Source organism: Anolis carolinensis, chromosome 6 (genome assembly GCF_035594765.1).
Source record: "Anolis carolinensis isolate JA03-04 chromosome 6, rAnoCar3.1.pri, whole genome shotgun sequence".
NCBI classification, from domain to species: domain Eukaryota; kingdom Metazoa; phylum Chordata; class Lepidosauria; order Squamata; family Dactyloidae; genus Anolis; species Anolis carolinensis.
Window position 1 is genome coordinate 11,215,874 of NC_085846.1, and position 14,728 is coordinate 11,230,601.

Genomic DNA, 14,728 nt, shown 5'->3' on the forward strand with positions numbered 1-14,728 from the left:
CAGTGAGAGATAATGATTTGATTCCTATCTGGACTGCAGCACATGAATCATGAAGAATAATGGTACTGGTCATCCATGCAGTTGAGTTCAATGACGCAGCAAAGAAAACTCTCATATATTATGCTCTGCCCTGAAATAGGGATTGGGGATCCTTAGTAGGGAGGTACATATTCAAAATGTCTCGGGCTAAATCTCTGCTCTTTCTTGTTCAAATGGGCAGAAAACCTTTAGAGCGATCAAATGTTTTGGGAATAAACCTCCAGACATTCCACTCAGCATGGTGAATGGCAAGGGACTACAGTAATTTCAGATTAAAATGAAGGACTAAAGAACCCTAAACCCCCTTCTAAGAATCCCAGCAAACTTGGGAGAGCTGCTGCCAAACAGTACCTATCCAGACAGGCCTATAATCTGAAAAATGGCATTTTGATGCAGTCTTTCCTCAGACAGCTAAATGGTAATGGACCATTTCCCATTAAGGTCTAAGCAGGTACCAAAGGTAGCATGCCATTGTCAGTTGCTCAAGTGCAAAAGATGGAGAACATAGGTTTACTCATGTCCTGCTCTGGGCTTCTGGTGGTCAACTGATTGGCCACTGTCAACAGCATAGGCCTTTAATCAATGTGGTTCCTCCAGCATTTTCAAGACAAGGTAATTGGGCTAAAATTATTCTCTTTAAGCTACCAAAGCTCACAGTGAAAGCAAAGCCAAAGAGACCATCTACCCTCCCCTGGTGAGAAATATTCCCATCAGTCTATGGAATTTACTTTTATTTACAACCATCCAATTATTTTGTTCATTCCTCCTTTGGCTGTGGAGAGAAAAGGTGGCAGATAAATTTCATTGTAAGGAGAAGAAAGTGTGAGAGAGACAGAGAAAGAAAGGGAAGGAGAAAACACAGGCACACAGGCAGAAGGAAAGACGCAAGCAGGCAGCCACCATGGAGGAATGATCTTTAAATAGCTCTATGTACACATTAATCACTTGTATATACACGCTGCAACAGCAAAGAGATTGGGGAGGCAAGCTCAAAAGCCAGGAGGACGGGAGGATATGTGAGAATGAATTAGAAACACCAAGGCAGACAGGCACACAAACTGGGCTGGAACACTTTCCTAACAAGAATGCTTCTTTGTGGCTCTGATGGGTGTTTTTTCCTTCCCTACTTCTGTTGACACCATTCTCCTCCAAGTAAATGTCTCTGAGGGGTTAGAGTCCTCCCAACTCAAACCTCAGAGGCATCATGAAAACAGGGATGAGAAGGTGAAGGAAGAGTGATGAGAGAAGGGGGAAATACTTTATCAGCTCAAAGACAGAAATGAAGGTTGGAAATTAAGCAGAAGAGCAAAGCCCACAATGGAACTGCTGGTAGGAAAAAGCACAAAGCATAGTGTCCTGTATCAAATCAGACAAAATGCCCACAGCCAGCTGATGCGCAAGAAAAGAAAAGAATTTGATCCCACCACATGGGTTCAGTTTGATGGTCTCAGTGCAATGGTGGGAAAGGTTTCTCTGTTTAAAGGAGGCAACAATCAGTGACATGATGATGGATAAGATGGCGGTCCCTCCTTTCCACCCCACTTGGTTTTGGTTCTTAGAAGTTAAAAAAAGGTCCTCCACCAAGGAATGTGCAAGGGGGGGGGGGGTTAAAACGGGGAAAGGTTGACTGAAGTAAAGGAAAAATTCACATGTCCCAAGGATAAGTTCTAGTGAAATTCCCAAGGTTCTTTTGGCACAAGGCCTTTGAATGCTGGGACTGGTCACAGATCAACGGGTTCAAAGAGGCCTTGGGATTGGCTTTTGGTGGTACTGATTGACAGGTTTGCGAAAGGAAGGATCCAGAGCACCCAAAGCCAGGGTGCCCAATACTGGCCATCAAAGTAATCAAAGTTCTTCCAAGAGGTGAGGGAAACCAGCAGTGGAGAACCATTTGCCACCCACATCTCTGGCTCCAACTCACAATTTGCTGTGCAAGGTGCCTTGGCTCTCAGGATATAAGCCATCCTTTATAGGACAGCAAATGTCAAAAGCGCATGAGCAGAGGGCAAGGGATGAATCTTTGCAGCAGCAACTCCATGACCCAATTTTGTCCTGGCCAAGAAACATTTCAGCAGCAGGAAAGGGCAGCTTGCTGACTCTACAATGTGCTCCTTTGCTGAATCTTTGTAGTGTAATTCAAGTGGCTGAGGAGCGATTTACTGCTGGGGTTTCCACTTGGGATTGGGCCGTTTTGACCAAAGTATCCTAACAACCCACCTAATTCTCTGTCCTGGCACAGCGCCATGTAATTCCAACATCTGAAGTAGATGCTCAGCAACAAATCCCCAGTTTCTTCACTCCCCCCAAAATATTCAGTCATAGTTGACTCCTCTTGAATTCGGTGCAGGCAGGGTTCTGTTGCCAAGGGGGGTTCAGGGGAAACTGCTGGCAGCCCCCAATTTTTGCAGTCTTCTTCAGGTCCAATGGTTCCCTGGTGAGGGTTGCAGCAGCAGCTGTGATGACCAAATGGGGTGCTGGCACAGCAGGGAGGAGGAGCACGGAATGTGCCAGCCCCATAATGGAGAGAAGAAGTAGAAGAGAAAGGGGGCAAGTGGGGCTGGCAGATGATATGCTGGGAGTAGCAGCAGTAGCAGCAGCAACTGGAAATGGAAAGCAGCTCCCAGACGCTCAGGAGAAGTTCTGGACGGGGTGGCTGACCCGCATGCAGGCCCAGTACATTGCTCGGCCCAGGCACACCAAAGCCAGGAGGATCACCAGAGCCCAGGAGGCATAGATCCCGCTGTACTTCTGGGCTTGCTTCCACGTGCCGAACTGGAAACAAAGGGAGAGGCAAAAAAAGGGGAGTCAAGCAAGGAGATGGAGAAGCTTTTCTGCTGCCAGAAAGAGTTGAAGCTGTACTTTCTAACTTATCTCACCCTCCATTGACAGCACTGATGTTGGAAGGAGATACATGCACATATCTCTTTGCACATATGCTATAACCATCAGCATAAGCCACAGTTAAAATAAATGTACCTTCAAAATACACCTGACATGAGTACCTCAAAAAATTAGCAGGCCACTGTTCCATTTCTGTTTTACAGTACCATTTTAAAAACATTTAAATTACTTGGTTGGTGATTGCACTGTGAGTTTTCATTCCTTTCCTCTTCTAAACTAAACAAATTAAGGCAGAATGGCTGGAATTACTACAATATAAGGAGGAAGCAGAAGTCTTGCCACTGTGTTTACCTATAGAACAGCCATGGGCAAACTTTGGCCCTCCAGGTGTTTTGGACTTCAACTCACACAATTCCTAAAAGTCAGTAAACTGGCTAGAGTTTTCTGGGAGTTGAAATCCAAAACACCTGAAAGGCCAAAGTTTGCCCATGCCTGCTATAGAACAACAGCTAATTCCATTCAAGGTTTGGGCTCTCGCATGCAAGAGTGAAAAGGGCCAGGGTGATTTACTGACTCAACAACTGCTTGAAATAGGAAACTATCAGAGCCACCAGTCTAAGGGTGGCAAATGATGTTGTGAATTTGAAACATGTGGCCTTCTGTTCTTAGAAATGACTTCCATCACATCTCATTTTCCAGGAGTGACTCAGTGAATGAGCAGGAAGAGAGGGCATATTCTCTTCCAATATTGGGGTACTGCTCTGGTCATTTGGCTATTTATTGTCTTTGGAACCCTCCAAAAGATTCCTACTGAGAGATTTTGGTAATCAAACAATCAAAAATGAGAAAGCTCTGAAGGCCCTATAGATAATGTTGGACTTCAGCTTCCATTATCCCACCTCCCGCAAGCTATATTGACAAGAGGTGAAAAGAACTGCAATATTTGGTAAGCTACACATTCCTCACCTCGATGCAGAGCAATGCTTATCTGGACTTCGATAAGTCTATATATCTCTTGTTGGAATCAGATGATTCTCCAAATCTTTTTGGACTGCAACTCCCAATATTTTTCACTACTCGACTTTGGGATTTGAAGTACAAAAAAATTAGAACTCCTGTCCTGGTTCCAGACATTTCATGATGGATGTTAACATGTTGTAATCCACTTCAGATTCCTATTGCAATTGCCAAGAAGGGCTATAAAGGGATCACATCCTCTTGTCCCTACTTACTGCAAGTCCTGTTGCTGTCACAGCCATTAACAAACCCAGCAGGAAGCAGCAAAAACATCTCTTCCGGGGGTAACGGCGCCCGATGGAGGAGCTGGTGGCAGGAAGGACAAACCCATTAGTTTTCCTGAAATCAACTCTGTTAGAGGTCTCAAGTCCCAGATGTGAACACTCAAGGAAACACACAGCAAGAGGCTACTGCACTGACTGGCCCAAACCAAATATCAGACTTCTGTTTCATAGAAACACTCCTCTCAGTTTCAAGCACCCTTCTGGGCTGGTACTTTTCTTCTCAGAGAAGCAAAATCTCCACCCGGTTATCACATTCCCAAACTGAACATCTAGCCAGTAGAACTGAGAGCCCAAGGACAGTTTTCCAGAGTTTTCTCTCAACACCTGAGTGCTGCTAGTGGGAAGATCTCTCCTGTTATACCTTAATGGTTAAGCAAGAGCAAGTAAACTCACACTTTCCGGCAGTGGGGACATTGGGCTAAGGTGCGGTCTGTGAATTCTGTCCACTAGAGGGAAGAAGAGGAACAAGAGAGAGAGAGAGAGAGAGAGAGAAAGGTAAAGGATGGTTAGTCGAACCTGGAGGAAGTGTCCTGTGTCTGAACCCCAGCATGCCTATCTATCAAGGCAGGAGTGCGTCAGGTGTTCATCAGACATCTATTTGCCGATTAATCACTAAAGTTACCCAATTTGCCAAAACAGAGAGGCCATGATCACAGCTTGCAACCATTTCAAGAATTCTATAAATACTATCTTAATCTTTGACCATAGCCTGCTGGCCAATGCATCTGGTAATTGGACTTCAATCATGCCCTTTTTTCAAGGAAGTTGGACTAAAGTTTATAGCCTCCCCACCTACTTTAGGTTCATAAAAATACTGTGAGGTATATGAGTGAGAGGTCAGAATGACTCTTAAAGCCACTGATTGTGTATCTTTTCTGATATAAACCTCACATTCTGGCCAGATCACATTTGTAATCTGACTTCAGAATACATACTTTAAGGGGCAACTTCACAAGTCTGGAAGGCACTCTTCTTTCCCTTGAACCCTCCATGAATTGCAAACCCTCCAAAAATTGCAAACCAAACTGCAGTGAGAAGTACACTTCCAGTATTGAACAATTGGTAAATACAGTCAGCTCTTCACATTTGCTGAGATTAGGGGCACAAGTCCCCTGTAAAAGTGAAAAAAGCATATAAAGAATTTGCAATTGTTTACCTGAGAAAACACCTCTCTAGGAATTTCTAGGTCTTTCAGCATGACTTTGACTGACTTCTGCTGGAAGTTGACAGTGGAATTACACTAGAGGATTTAAGAGATTCCTAGAGATATGTTCTCTTTAGAAATCCTTCAGCATGACTAGATGAAGGTGGCCTCAGTGTCCTTCAGAAGACCTAGAGATTCCTAAAGATAACATTTCTAATAAAATCTGTGAATAATTATATCCACAAAAGTCAAAACTACAAATGTGGTGGTACAACTGTACTGCTGTTAAACAATGATCAAGGATCCAGCAACTTGAAAAGCCAATTGTTCTGGAGACTGAAAAATTGTGGGGTGAGGAGTCTGGAGAGCTATAAAAATCGCCTCGGAAAAAGAGCCCCAGGGCTACATTTGCCCTTCTCTGCTGAGGCTCACCACAGTAAGCAGTTCTCCAAACACCAGCAAGCGTTTAAGCACTGAACTGAAAGGTCCCAGACTGTCCTGCCTCCCCTTTCAGCCCATTTCCAAATCCCACTCACCAAGAAATTGTTTTTGCAGTGGCCACAGTTGACTCGCACACCAACTGGTTGGGGCTCAGGACTCAAAGGACCAGGATGCACTGGGCCCAGGTTGATGACTCTTTTGCTGGGAAGACAAGACAAAAGAGATCAGCCCACTCTCCTTGTGAGCCTTTCCCTGCTATTCAGAGCATCACAGCCTGGAAAAGAGCACATGAGCCACTTCCCAGTCCAAATCTATTATTATTCCTTTGTTCTCCCTCAGGCCATTTGGAGTTTTGTAACAATTAGCCTTTATTGCTCAGATAAAAAGCAATTACCCCCTTTGGGCCGACTGTTCCAACATGGTAGCACTCCCCACTGATATAGCCTACTGTTTTTAGTGACAAAAATCCAATTTCTCATCATTCCTGCACCATTGCTCCCAGATTTTTCCTGAACAATAATCTCTTTTCTCTCCATCTGGAGTTTTAACAATTCTAACATGCATTGGACAATCTCTAACAAATTCTAAGTCCAAAGGATTACTAGGTATAGTAGTTCCCAGTATATCTAATAAGTGATGTTCAACCTGTACCTTTATTTTTAAATACATTTTATATCTTTCAATAGCCAGTGTGAACTTCAGGACTTTGCTCTTTCTTTTGGGGGGGAAAAAAAACAAGCCTTGGAATTCAGACTGGATTCCAGATAAGAGATACCCAATCTTTACTTCTATTTTTAATTACATTTTGTGTCTTTCAATAGCTAGTATGAACTGCAGCCCTTTGCTCTTTCTTTTGGGAAGAAAAAAAGCTTGGAATTCACACTGGAGTCTGTCCTCTGTGGCTGATCACCTTCTAGCGTTGCTAACCACCACACCCTTACTGAAACACACCTGAGTTCTACAGCCACAACACGTCAGGCTAATTATAGTTAAATGTTTTTCATTTACACTGTGAACAAACACAGTAGAGTCAGCGATGTAGAACTGAAACACGTCAAAGCCAGAAGCTTCCCTTACCAGTAGGTCCGAGGACAAGCAATGCGCTGCGACGTCACTTTACAGATTAAGAGGCAGTTGCAGGGGCACCTCACGTACTTTTTACCAGGTGGAGCATTTTTTATTGGCTGGAGCAGACAGAAAGAAACAGAATCCAAAAGTCAAAAGTGACAAGGCCAATGTACATATCTTGGTTTGAGAATTATTTATTTTATTTATTTACAGTATTTATATTCCGCCCTTCTCACCCCGAAGGGGACTCAGGGCGGATTACAATGAACACATATATGGCAAACATTCAATGCCAATAGACAAACAACATTCAGTTTTAGACAGACACAGAGGCATTTTTTTAACATCTTCCAGCTTCACGATTTCCGGCCACAGGGGGAGCTGTTGCTTCACCGTCCATTGGTGGCTGTTCTTCCTCTTCTTTTCCTCGTGAGCAGTTTTATGGTGTTGTAGATTAGTTAAATTAGCCTCCCGCATAAAGCGTCCCTAAATTTCCCTAATTGACAGATTCAACTGTCTTTCGGGGCTGCTAGGTCAACAGCAAGCCGGGGCTATTTTTTTTTTTTTTTTTTATGGTCGGAGGCTTAACCCGACCCGGGCTTCGAACTCATGTCCTCTCGATCAGTAGTGATTTATAGCAGCTGGTTACTAGCTAGCTGCACCACAGCCCGGCAGCTAGAGAAGCAGCATTGAGAGGGAAAAAATAAAATAAAAAGGAGAACAGGTTAAAAAACTGTGCAAAAACTGAAATGGTTCTTCTGGCAGCTGTGGGGCTACAGGAGATCCACAGATATTTCTGTTGTTCAGGACTGAATTAAGATCTTAAACAGGACTGAGTCAAGTGTGAGATCAAGCACAAAATCTGCCGGTGGTCCATCGCTTTTACGCAGCAAAGGCAACCCGCAGTGCAAAGAGGGCTTAGTGGCAGTGGTGGATAAGAAAGGTCATAAACAGGCTCAGAAGTGTAAGATATTAAGGGAAGGTCTCACATGAGACCTAGACGTCCTGGATGTGGTTTCTGTAAAACCTTTGGCAATGGTGGTTCAGATTCATGAACTGCTGAGTCAGGAGGTTGGAAAGGCCAAAGGAGGATGGTATTTTGTTTTTAATTTTATATCCTCCTGTCAAATGTTTTAATCTCAAGTCTCTTAAAAGGATTTCAGATGAGAAACACAAAGCAAGTTTCATAAAGGAAAACACAGGAAGTGTTTGGAAGAAGAAAGGTAGTCTTAACAGATGGACTTGAGAGAAATCATCAATTTGACCTCAAATCCTCACCGCTCTTCACTATGCAACACAAATACAACAGCAAATAATACCCAAAGACCACCTTCACAGACCTCAAAGAGAACAATGCTTGGAAGGACTTGTCCAGCTTGTAATGCACAAAATACTCTGAACAGCTGACAGTTACAGAGACTAGAGCACATAGAAATCCAGCATACACAGTTAAGATGCACTTTATGTTTAGGATATATACAGTATTTTGTTTTTCTATTGCTAAGATTTAAAAATTGGATTGTACCAGTTCAAACTGCAGGTCAGGTGCACATACAAATAGCCCCCTTCTGACTTTTAGCTGGGTCTCTGATAAGCAACACACCCCAATGTGGACTACTGCTCCCATAATCCCTGAGAACTGGCCCTGCTGAATGGAAAAGGTGTGAAGACTATGACTCTCACCTTTTCCAGCCAGAATGGTCACAGCAATGATGCGAACAGAAGTCCAACAAGTCATTTCATAGTTTAGAGGGAAGATTCCCAAGCAGCCTCAGATCCAAGCCCCACATCTGGAGAACGGCAACAGCTCACTGGCAGAGCACATACTTTGCAGGAAGAAGATTATGGTAAAATCTTTAATCTTGCTATTTAAAAATAGCAGTTAGTGGAAAAGACCACTCCGTGATCAAGACCCAAAAAAGCCACTGTCAATCTATAAAACAAAAGCTTAATGGTACATTCCAGAAATCAGGGCACCAGCACCATTGATATTTGTGAGAACAAGGCCTTGTTATAGAACCGTCAGTATGCAAAGCATTATACACAAGGGCTGCAATATCTGCCTAAAGGACATTCGTCAAAGCAGCCACAGGCAGAAGAAAGCAAACACAAGAAATAAAACACGTGGAATGTGTAAGAAGTGCCTGAAGCTTCCGTCAGTCTGGTTACATCTCCATGAGATCGATTTATTTTACTAATATCAACATGGAGCAAGGCAGAGTAGGAGGAGACCCATCATCACAATATGCTAACTTCATAGCAAACCCAAGGTATAATTCCAAGTCCAAAGTTCAATCACCTATCCTTCTTAACCACAGTTTTATTTTTTAACATCACTAAGGGGTGTCTCACTTTCAGTGAGAGAAGCTGCCAGGCAGGCTTAACCAGACATTGGGGGTTGGATTTACTTCAATTCAGATGCCTGTTCTAGAAAGAGAATGAAAAAGCATCCAGAATGCATGCTCAAAGATTTCATTTCAGACACTGGAGCATGTCCAAGGAGCAACATGTCATGCCAGTTCTGTGGAGTCATCTTACCAAGGAACTAAAACTGCTGCAGGTTGGCAATCCTGACTTTGAGATTTATATTTATTTTAACAGTTTGCGTTCTCTCTAATTTTCTCTTAAGGAAAATGAAAAAGACTTTAACGTTGAGAAGCTTTGCAAAAAGACGAGCAAGGAAAAGAAAACGCAAGGGAGGACACACTCAATGATTCTTCAGTAGAATCCCATTGCTCCCACTGATTCCTTTCAGTTTGTTCAAATTGATTCATGTAAGTTATCTCATTAAGGCTGAGTCTCTAGTAGATGGCTATTTGGATATTTCTAAGTGCAACCTATATCACCCCTGGCCATGGCAGCAGAAGCTGATGGGAATATTAGTCCAAAATAACCAGAGGGCACCAGGTTGAGAAAAGCTACATTACAATTGCTTCTGTAATGACAAAGCAGTATTATGGCTCACAGAGATTGTGACCTGTAAGGCATTTGGAAGAGGGAGTACCCTTCTTGAACCTTCCAATGTAATATATATATAGGGGACAAAGGGGGCAAGTGAGGTCAGAGATGTAAAACGTCTCCAAAATACTTCTAACTTGCAAATGAGGCATAACAACAACCAACTCAATAGAAGGAAGAGAACCCTTGGCTCTCCAGATGTTTTAGACTTCCACTTTCACAAGTCCTTACCACCTGTCATTCTAAATAGGCGTGATAAGCCAAACTTGTTCCCTACTTATAAGGTTTCTGGAAAATCCCCACTGAACCTGGAAAGTGGTCCATCTAGTCTCCAGCCCAGAACTGCCCATCAGATGCCTTTCAGAACGCCACAAATATGAGAGAAACTGTTTCACTTCTTTTTTTGTTTTCCCCAGAAATTCAAGATAAGAGTCATACTGCTACTGAACCCAAAGGTCCCATATAGCCATCATAACTAGTGGCCTTTGGCTGGCCTCTTTATCCTCCAAGGACTTGCCTAATTTCATTTTAAACCCAACTACTAAGTATACAACTCCCTCTAAACCAGCGGTTCTCAACCCCAGGTGTTTTAGCCTACAACTCCCAGAAACCCCAGCCTGTTTACCAGCTGGGAGCTGAAGGCCAAAACATCTGGGGACCCACAGGTTGAGAACCACTGCTCTAAAGTGCGTGTAATGCGGAGTATTTCAGTTGTCCTTATCTAAATCTCTTACCAATCAGTTTAACTACATGACCCAAACTCTCTTCAGTCTCCCAGAAGGAAACAAGGTTTTTTCTTCTTATAAACCAAGCAAATAAATGAAATGTACCTTCACAGTTAATATATTTGTAATCTGCCTTTTAGGAAAAGACCCTTCAAAGGTGAAGTGGCCTACCAAGATATACAATATAAAAATTAATGCCTTTTAAAACCATAAAATGAACAATAAATTTAAAGCCAATCCTCATCACAATAAAAATATATAATATAAAAATTCTAGTTAAAACCACACAACAGGTAACAATCTAATAAAATCCTTTTAGGACAAAATGATAAACAAATGACTCTTAAGTAATCTTCTAGAAGCTTTTAAGCAGAGTCTGGCCATCTGTCAGGGGTGCTTTGAATGAGATTTTCCTGCTTCTTGCAGGGGGTTGGACTGGATGGCCTGTGAGGTCTCTTCCAACTCTACTATTCTATGATTCTAAGCTGCTTTATACCGCAAAAACCTTAAGAGTCAATCTAGTTCAATATTTGCTATGGGATGCTGGTGATGGCTTTGTTACCCGCTAGATATTGTGAAATTACAATACGCATCTTCCCTATTGACCATGAGATTGAAACTGATGGTATCCCTAGCCCTTGTTCACATGGACTGGTAATGGCTTTCTAGGACTTCAGTTGCTTTCCTAAATGCAACTGGAGATGTATAGTAATTTACCAAATTAACCATCAAGCTACATCCTCTCCCCAGTCTTCCATCCAGGTTCTGATCTCACAAGTGTTGTTCCTTCTATACCAGTGGTTCCCAACCTTTTTTTGACCAGGGACCACTTGGACCAGGGACCACTCTCCAACATTAGTACCAAAAGCATTACAAGTCACTTTTGGTAAAATTTAGATTAGATTTGGTTATTTGGGGTGCTGATTCAGAAAATTGCATTGAATAGACCACATCAGCTCTAGTTTCTGATACAGAACATATGCCACCCAGTAGTCACCATCTACTTGCCCACAGAAAACCATATTTAATAATTTAGAGCTGATGTGGTCTATCCAATGCAATTTTCTGAATCAGCACCCCAAATAACCAAACCGAATTTAAAGTTTACCAAAAACTGATTCGTGTTTTCGAGGCAACGGTGTAGTCACAGTGAGGCTGCGGACCATATTTTAGTTCCTGTGGACCACTGTTGTCTGGTGGTCTGCGGACAACAGATTGGGAACCACTGTTCTACATCAAAGTCCAAAAAATAATTTCCCCAAATACTTGTGATAAAATTTAAGAACACAAGACACCATTTCCTCTGTGAGATTCTGTGTATTCTATGTCACAAGTTTGCTATCTGGCAAAATTATACTGAATACAGCAGATAGAATCATGCCTCTGGGTATTCATCTACTCCATAGGTGAGAAGAGAAGTGGCTTAAACCTCACACTTCCTGGCACACTATTCATCCTCAATGTTACTACTGTATGTCCAGTTTTTTGAAAGCCATTCGATCTTATTGCCCATAATTTGCCCACTCCCTGCCCCTTCAAGACTGCTCACCGTGGCCTCATTGCAGACGCTACATTTCACCACATGCTGATGCATCTTGCCCTCCACATTGATGGGGCTCTGGCAGACCCGGCAGGTGATCATGGGAGCGCTGCCACTCTCTGGCGAAGCCATTGGGGAGTAGGGCGGAGGGTCCTCTCCGGGCAGAACGGCTGCCTGGCCCCCATCATTGATGCCGCCAAAAGAAGGAAATCCTTTGCAAGAGATAAGGGAGATAAGTCAGGAAAAAGAGCATTGGCTAGGAGCAACCACACCTTCATAATAAGTTATCCAACTAATGCATTTTGACTTATTCCACAGTTTAATGGAGCTGTCCAGAGTACTGAACCTATTAAGTGACTAGAATGCAGTATTTTGAATAGACCCTTTAAACTGGTGGTGGTGGGGAAACCAAAGCAAATTCAGAACTGAGTTAACATTAGTCCCTTCAGACACAGCTAAATCCGCCCCAATTTTTGCACCCTGTCCCAATTTTGCATCTTATCTTGCTTATACTTTGTACTGCTGCATTTTAATCCATGCCTTTTCTTCCACAATCCTTCTGTCTTCTGATTTGCTTCCATGCAGACTTGAAAATTGTCAGTCACAATAACCCCAGACCACTCCCTCTACTGTGTGTATCTAAAGTATGAGGCAACATTTTAAAAAAAGGTTTCCTATTTAATCCAAACAATATCACAACTTGCTAATGTTAATCGATATATTATTGCCTCTTGCATGGGCTAGACCAGTGGTTCTCAACCTGTGGATCCCAGGTGCTTTGGCCTACAACTCCAGGAAATCTCAGCCAGTTTACCAGCTGTTAGGATTTCTGGGAGTTGGAATGCCAAAACATCTGGGGACCCACAGGTTGAGAACCACTGGTTTAGGATTTTAATACTATATACAATACAATTCAGCACATTGAATTGTATTGTACATTGGATTTTGTTTGTTTTAGATTAATGCGGCATTGAATTATTTGGAAGCTGCTCTGAGTCCCCTTCGGGGTTGAGATAGGGCGGGGTAGAAATACAGTAAATAAATAAATAATATTTATTCTATCTATTATTTTATACCCTGCTCCTCAGCCCGGAAGATTTAAAGCATAGTTTATAAACCTGTACCAAATTATACCCTCTAGGCATGCATCTAAACTAGGCCTGGGCCAACTCTGGCCCTCCAGGTGTTTTGGACTTCAACTCCCATCATTCCTAACAGCTTCAGGCACCTTCCTTTTCAAGCGGCTGAGGGGGAAAAGGAAAGGGCCTGAAACTGTTAGGAATGATGGGAGTTGAAGTCCAAAACACCTGGAGGGAGGCCCAAATTTGACCATGCCTGGCATAGAGGCACTCAAGCTTGGAGCAAGGCCCCGCCCACACGAGCTACAACCCGGCCCACATGGTATGTAGCCCCGCCCCCTGGTCCCCTGAGCCAGTGAGTCTACAGGATGCTCTCCCTCCATTATCGGGCCCACCCTCGCGCCTCAGCTGCCCCTCATGCATATTCATGAGGGGGCGTAGCTCACCTTGAGGCGGGTTGGGCTTCCCCGGCGGGTTGGAGTTGTTTCCCGAGGGCAGCCCGGCAGGCCCCACCAGGCCCCCGGCGCTGCCGTTCCCATCCCCGGGCTCAGCCGGGAGCAGCGGGGAGCGCTCGCCGTCCGCAGCCATCGCTGCCGCCGCTCTTGTAACCGCAACCGCCTCCAAGCGCGTTTCTTCTCGGCTTCCGTACCACTCCTCCTTTCGCTCTCCCCTCCCACCTACTCCCGTCACGTGACCACTGACGCTTCCTTCCTACGAAAAGGACGCTCGTTGTATCACATGACCAGGGGCAACGTCGCGTCACCACCAGTTCGTTTTCTGATTCGTCGAGTGGGGGGGACAAGCCCTGAATAGTATTCTTTTGCATTCATTAGCCGCCAGGCGTGTCACTCTCAACCTCTAGCTTTTTCATTGGTTGCCTTGAAAAGTCCCGCCCCTTTTCTCCCCACAGGCCCTCGCTTGGTCTTCCCACTTCCCTGAGGGAATGGAGGCTAGACGACGGAGTGTGTGCTCTCTGATTGGCTGAAACCAATCGCTGTTCCATAGTCTGATCCCATTGCCGAATGCTCATTGGTCGAGACGAGGGGAACTTTTCCACGTGCCTAAAACAGAGTGCGCTCATTGGGCAGACTGAAACTCAAGCGTCTCTCACCCAAAGGTGGCCCCGCCCTCTCTTATTGACCCTCTGAATGTTGGCCCCGCCCCTTCCATATCACCTTACTTGACATTGCCCCGCCCCTCATTGCATGATTGACATCCCAGTCAGCTTTTTATTAAAAAGGATAGAATCTAGTTTTAGAATTAAGTGATAAAATTTGATATATATGCAGATCTTGATGTGATCAAAGAATCACTTTGAGGAGTGTCACCATTATGAGTAGGAAAAATTAGCATATGCAAATAAGGGTGCAGTAGAGTCTCACTTATCCAAGACTCGCTTATCCAAGGTTCTGGATTATCCAAGGCATTTTTGTAGTCAATGTTTTCAATATATCATGATATTTTGGTGCTAAATTCATAAATACAGTAATTACAACATAACATTACTGCGTATTGAACTACTTTTTTTGTCAAATTTGTTGTATAACATGATGCTTTGGTGCTTAATTTGTAAAATCATAACCTAATTTGAT

At 43.6% G+C, this 14,728-nt stretch overlaps 1 protein-coding gene across 1 annotated transcript; it reads right to left on the reverse strand.

Annotated features, from left to right (window-relative positions):
- Positions 1-753: 753 nt before the first annotated feature.
- Positions 754-13,858, reverse strand: pip4p1 (phosphatidylinositol-4,5-bisphosphate 4-phosphatase 1). The gene is made up of 7 exons (XM_003223868.4): positions 13,583-13,858; positions 12,067-12,269; positions 6,844-6,950; positions 5,862-5,967; positions 4,575-4,627; positions 4,113-4,203; positions 754-2,811 (listed from the first exon to the last, which is right to left on the reverse strand). The coding sequence occupies exons 1-7, from the start codon at positions 13,722-13,724 to the stop codon at positions 2,668-2,670; spliced, it is 846 nt and encodes a 281-aa protein (XP_003223916.1). The 5' UTR covers positions 13,725-13,858; the 3' UTR covers positions 754-2,667.
- Positions 13,859-14,728: the final 870 nt, after the last annotated feature.

Coding starts and splice junctions, on each gene's coding strand:
- pip4p1 (XM_003223868.4), bottom strand. CDS start 13,724: ATGGCTGCGGACGGCGAGCGCTCCCCGCTGCTCCCGGCTGAGCCCGGG. Junction 12,270..13,582: donor GAAGCCCAACCCGCCTCAAG/GTGAGCTACGCC, acceptor TCTCTTGCAAAG/GATTTCCTTCTTTTGGCGGC. Junction 6,951..12,066: donor GCGTCTGCAATGAGGCCACG/GTGAGCAGTCTT, acceptor TGTCTGCTCCAG/CCAATAAAAAATGCTCCACC.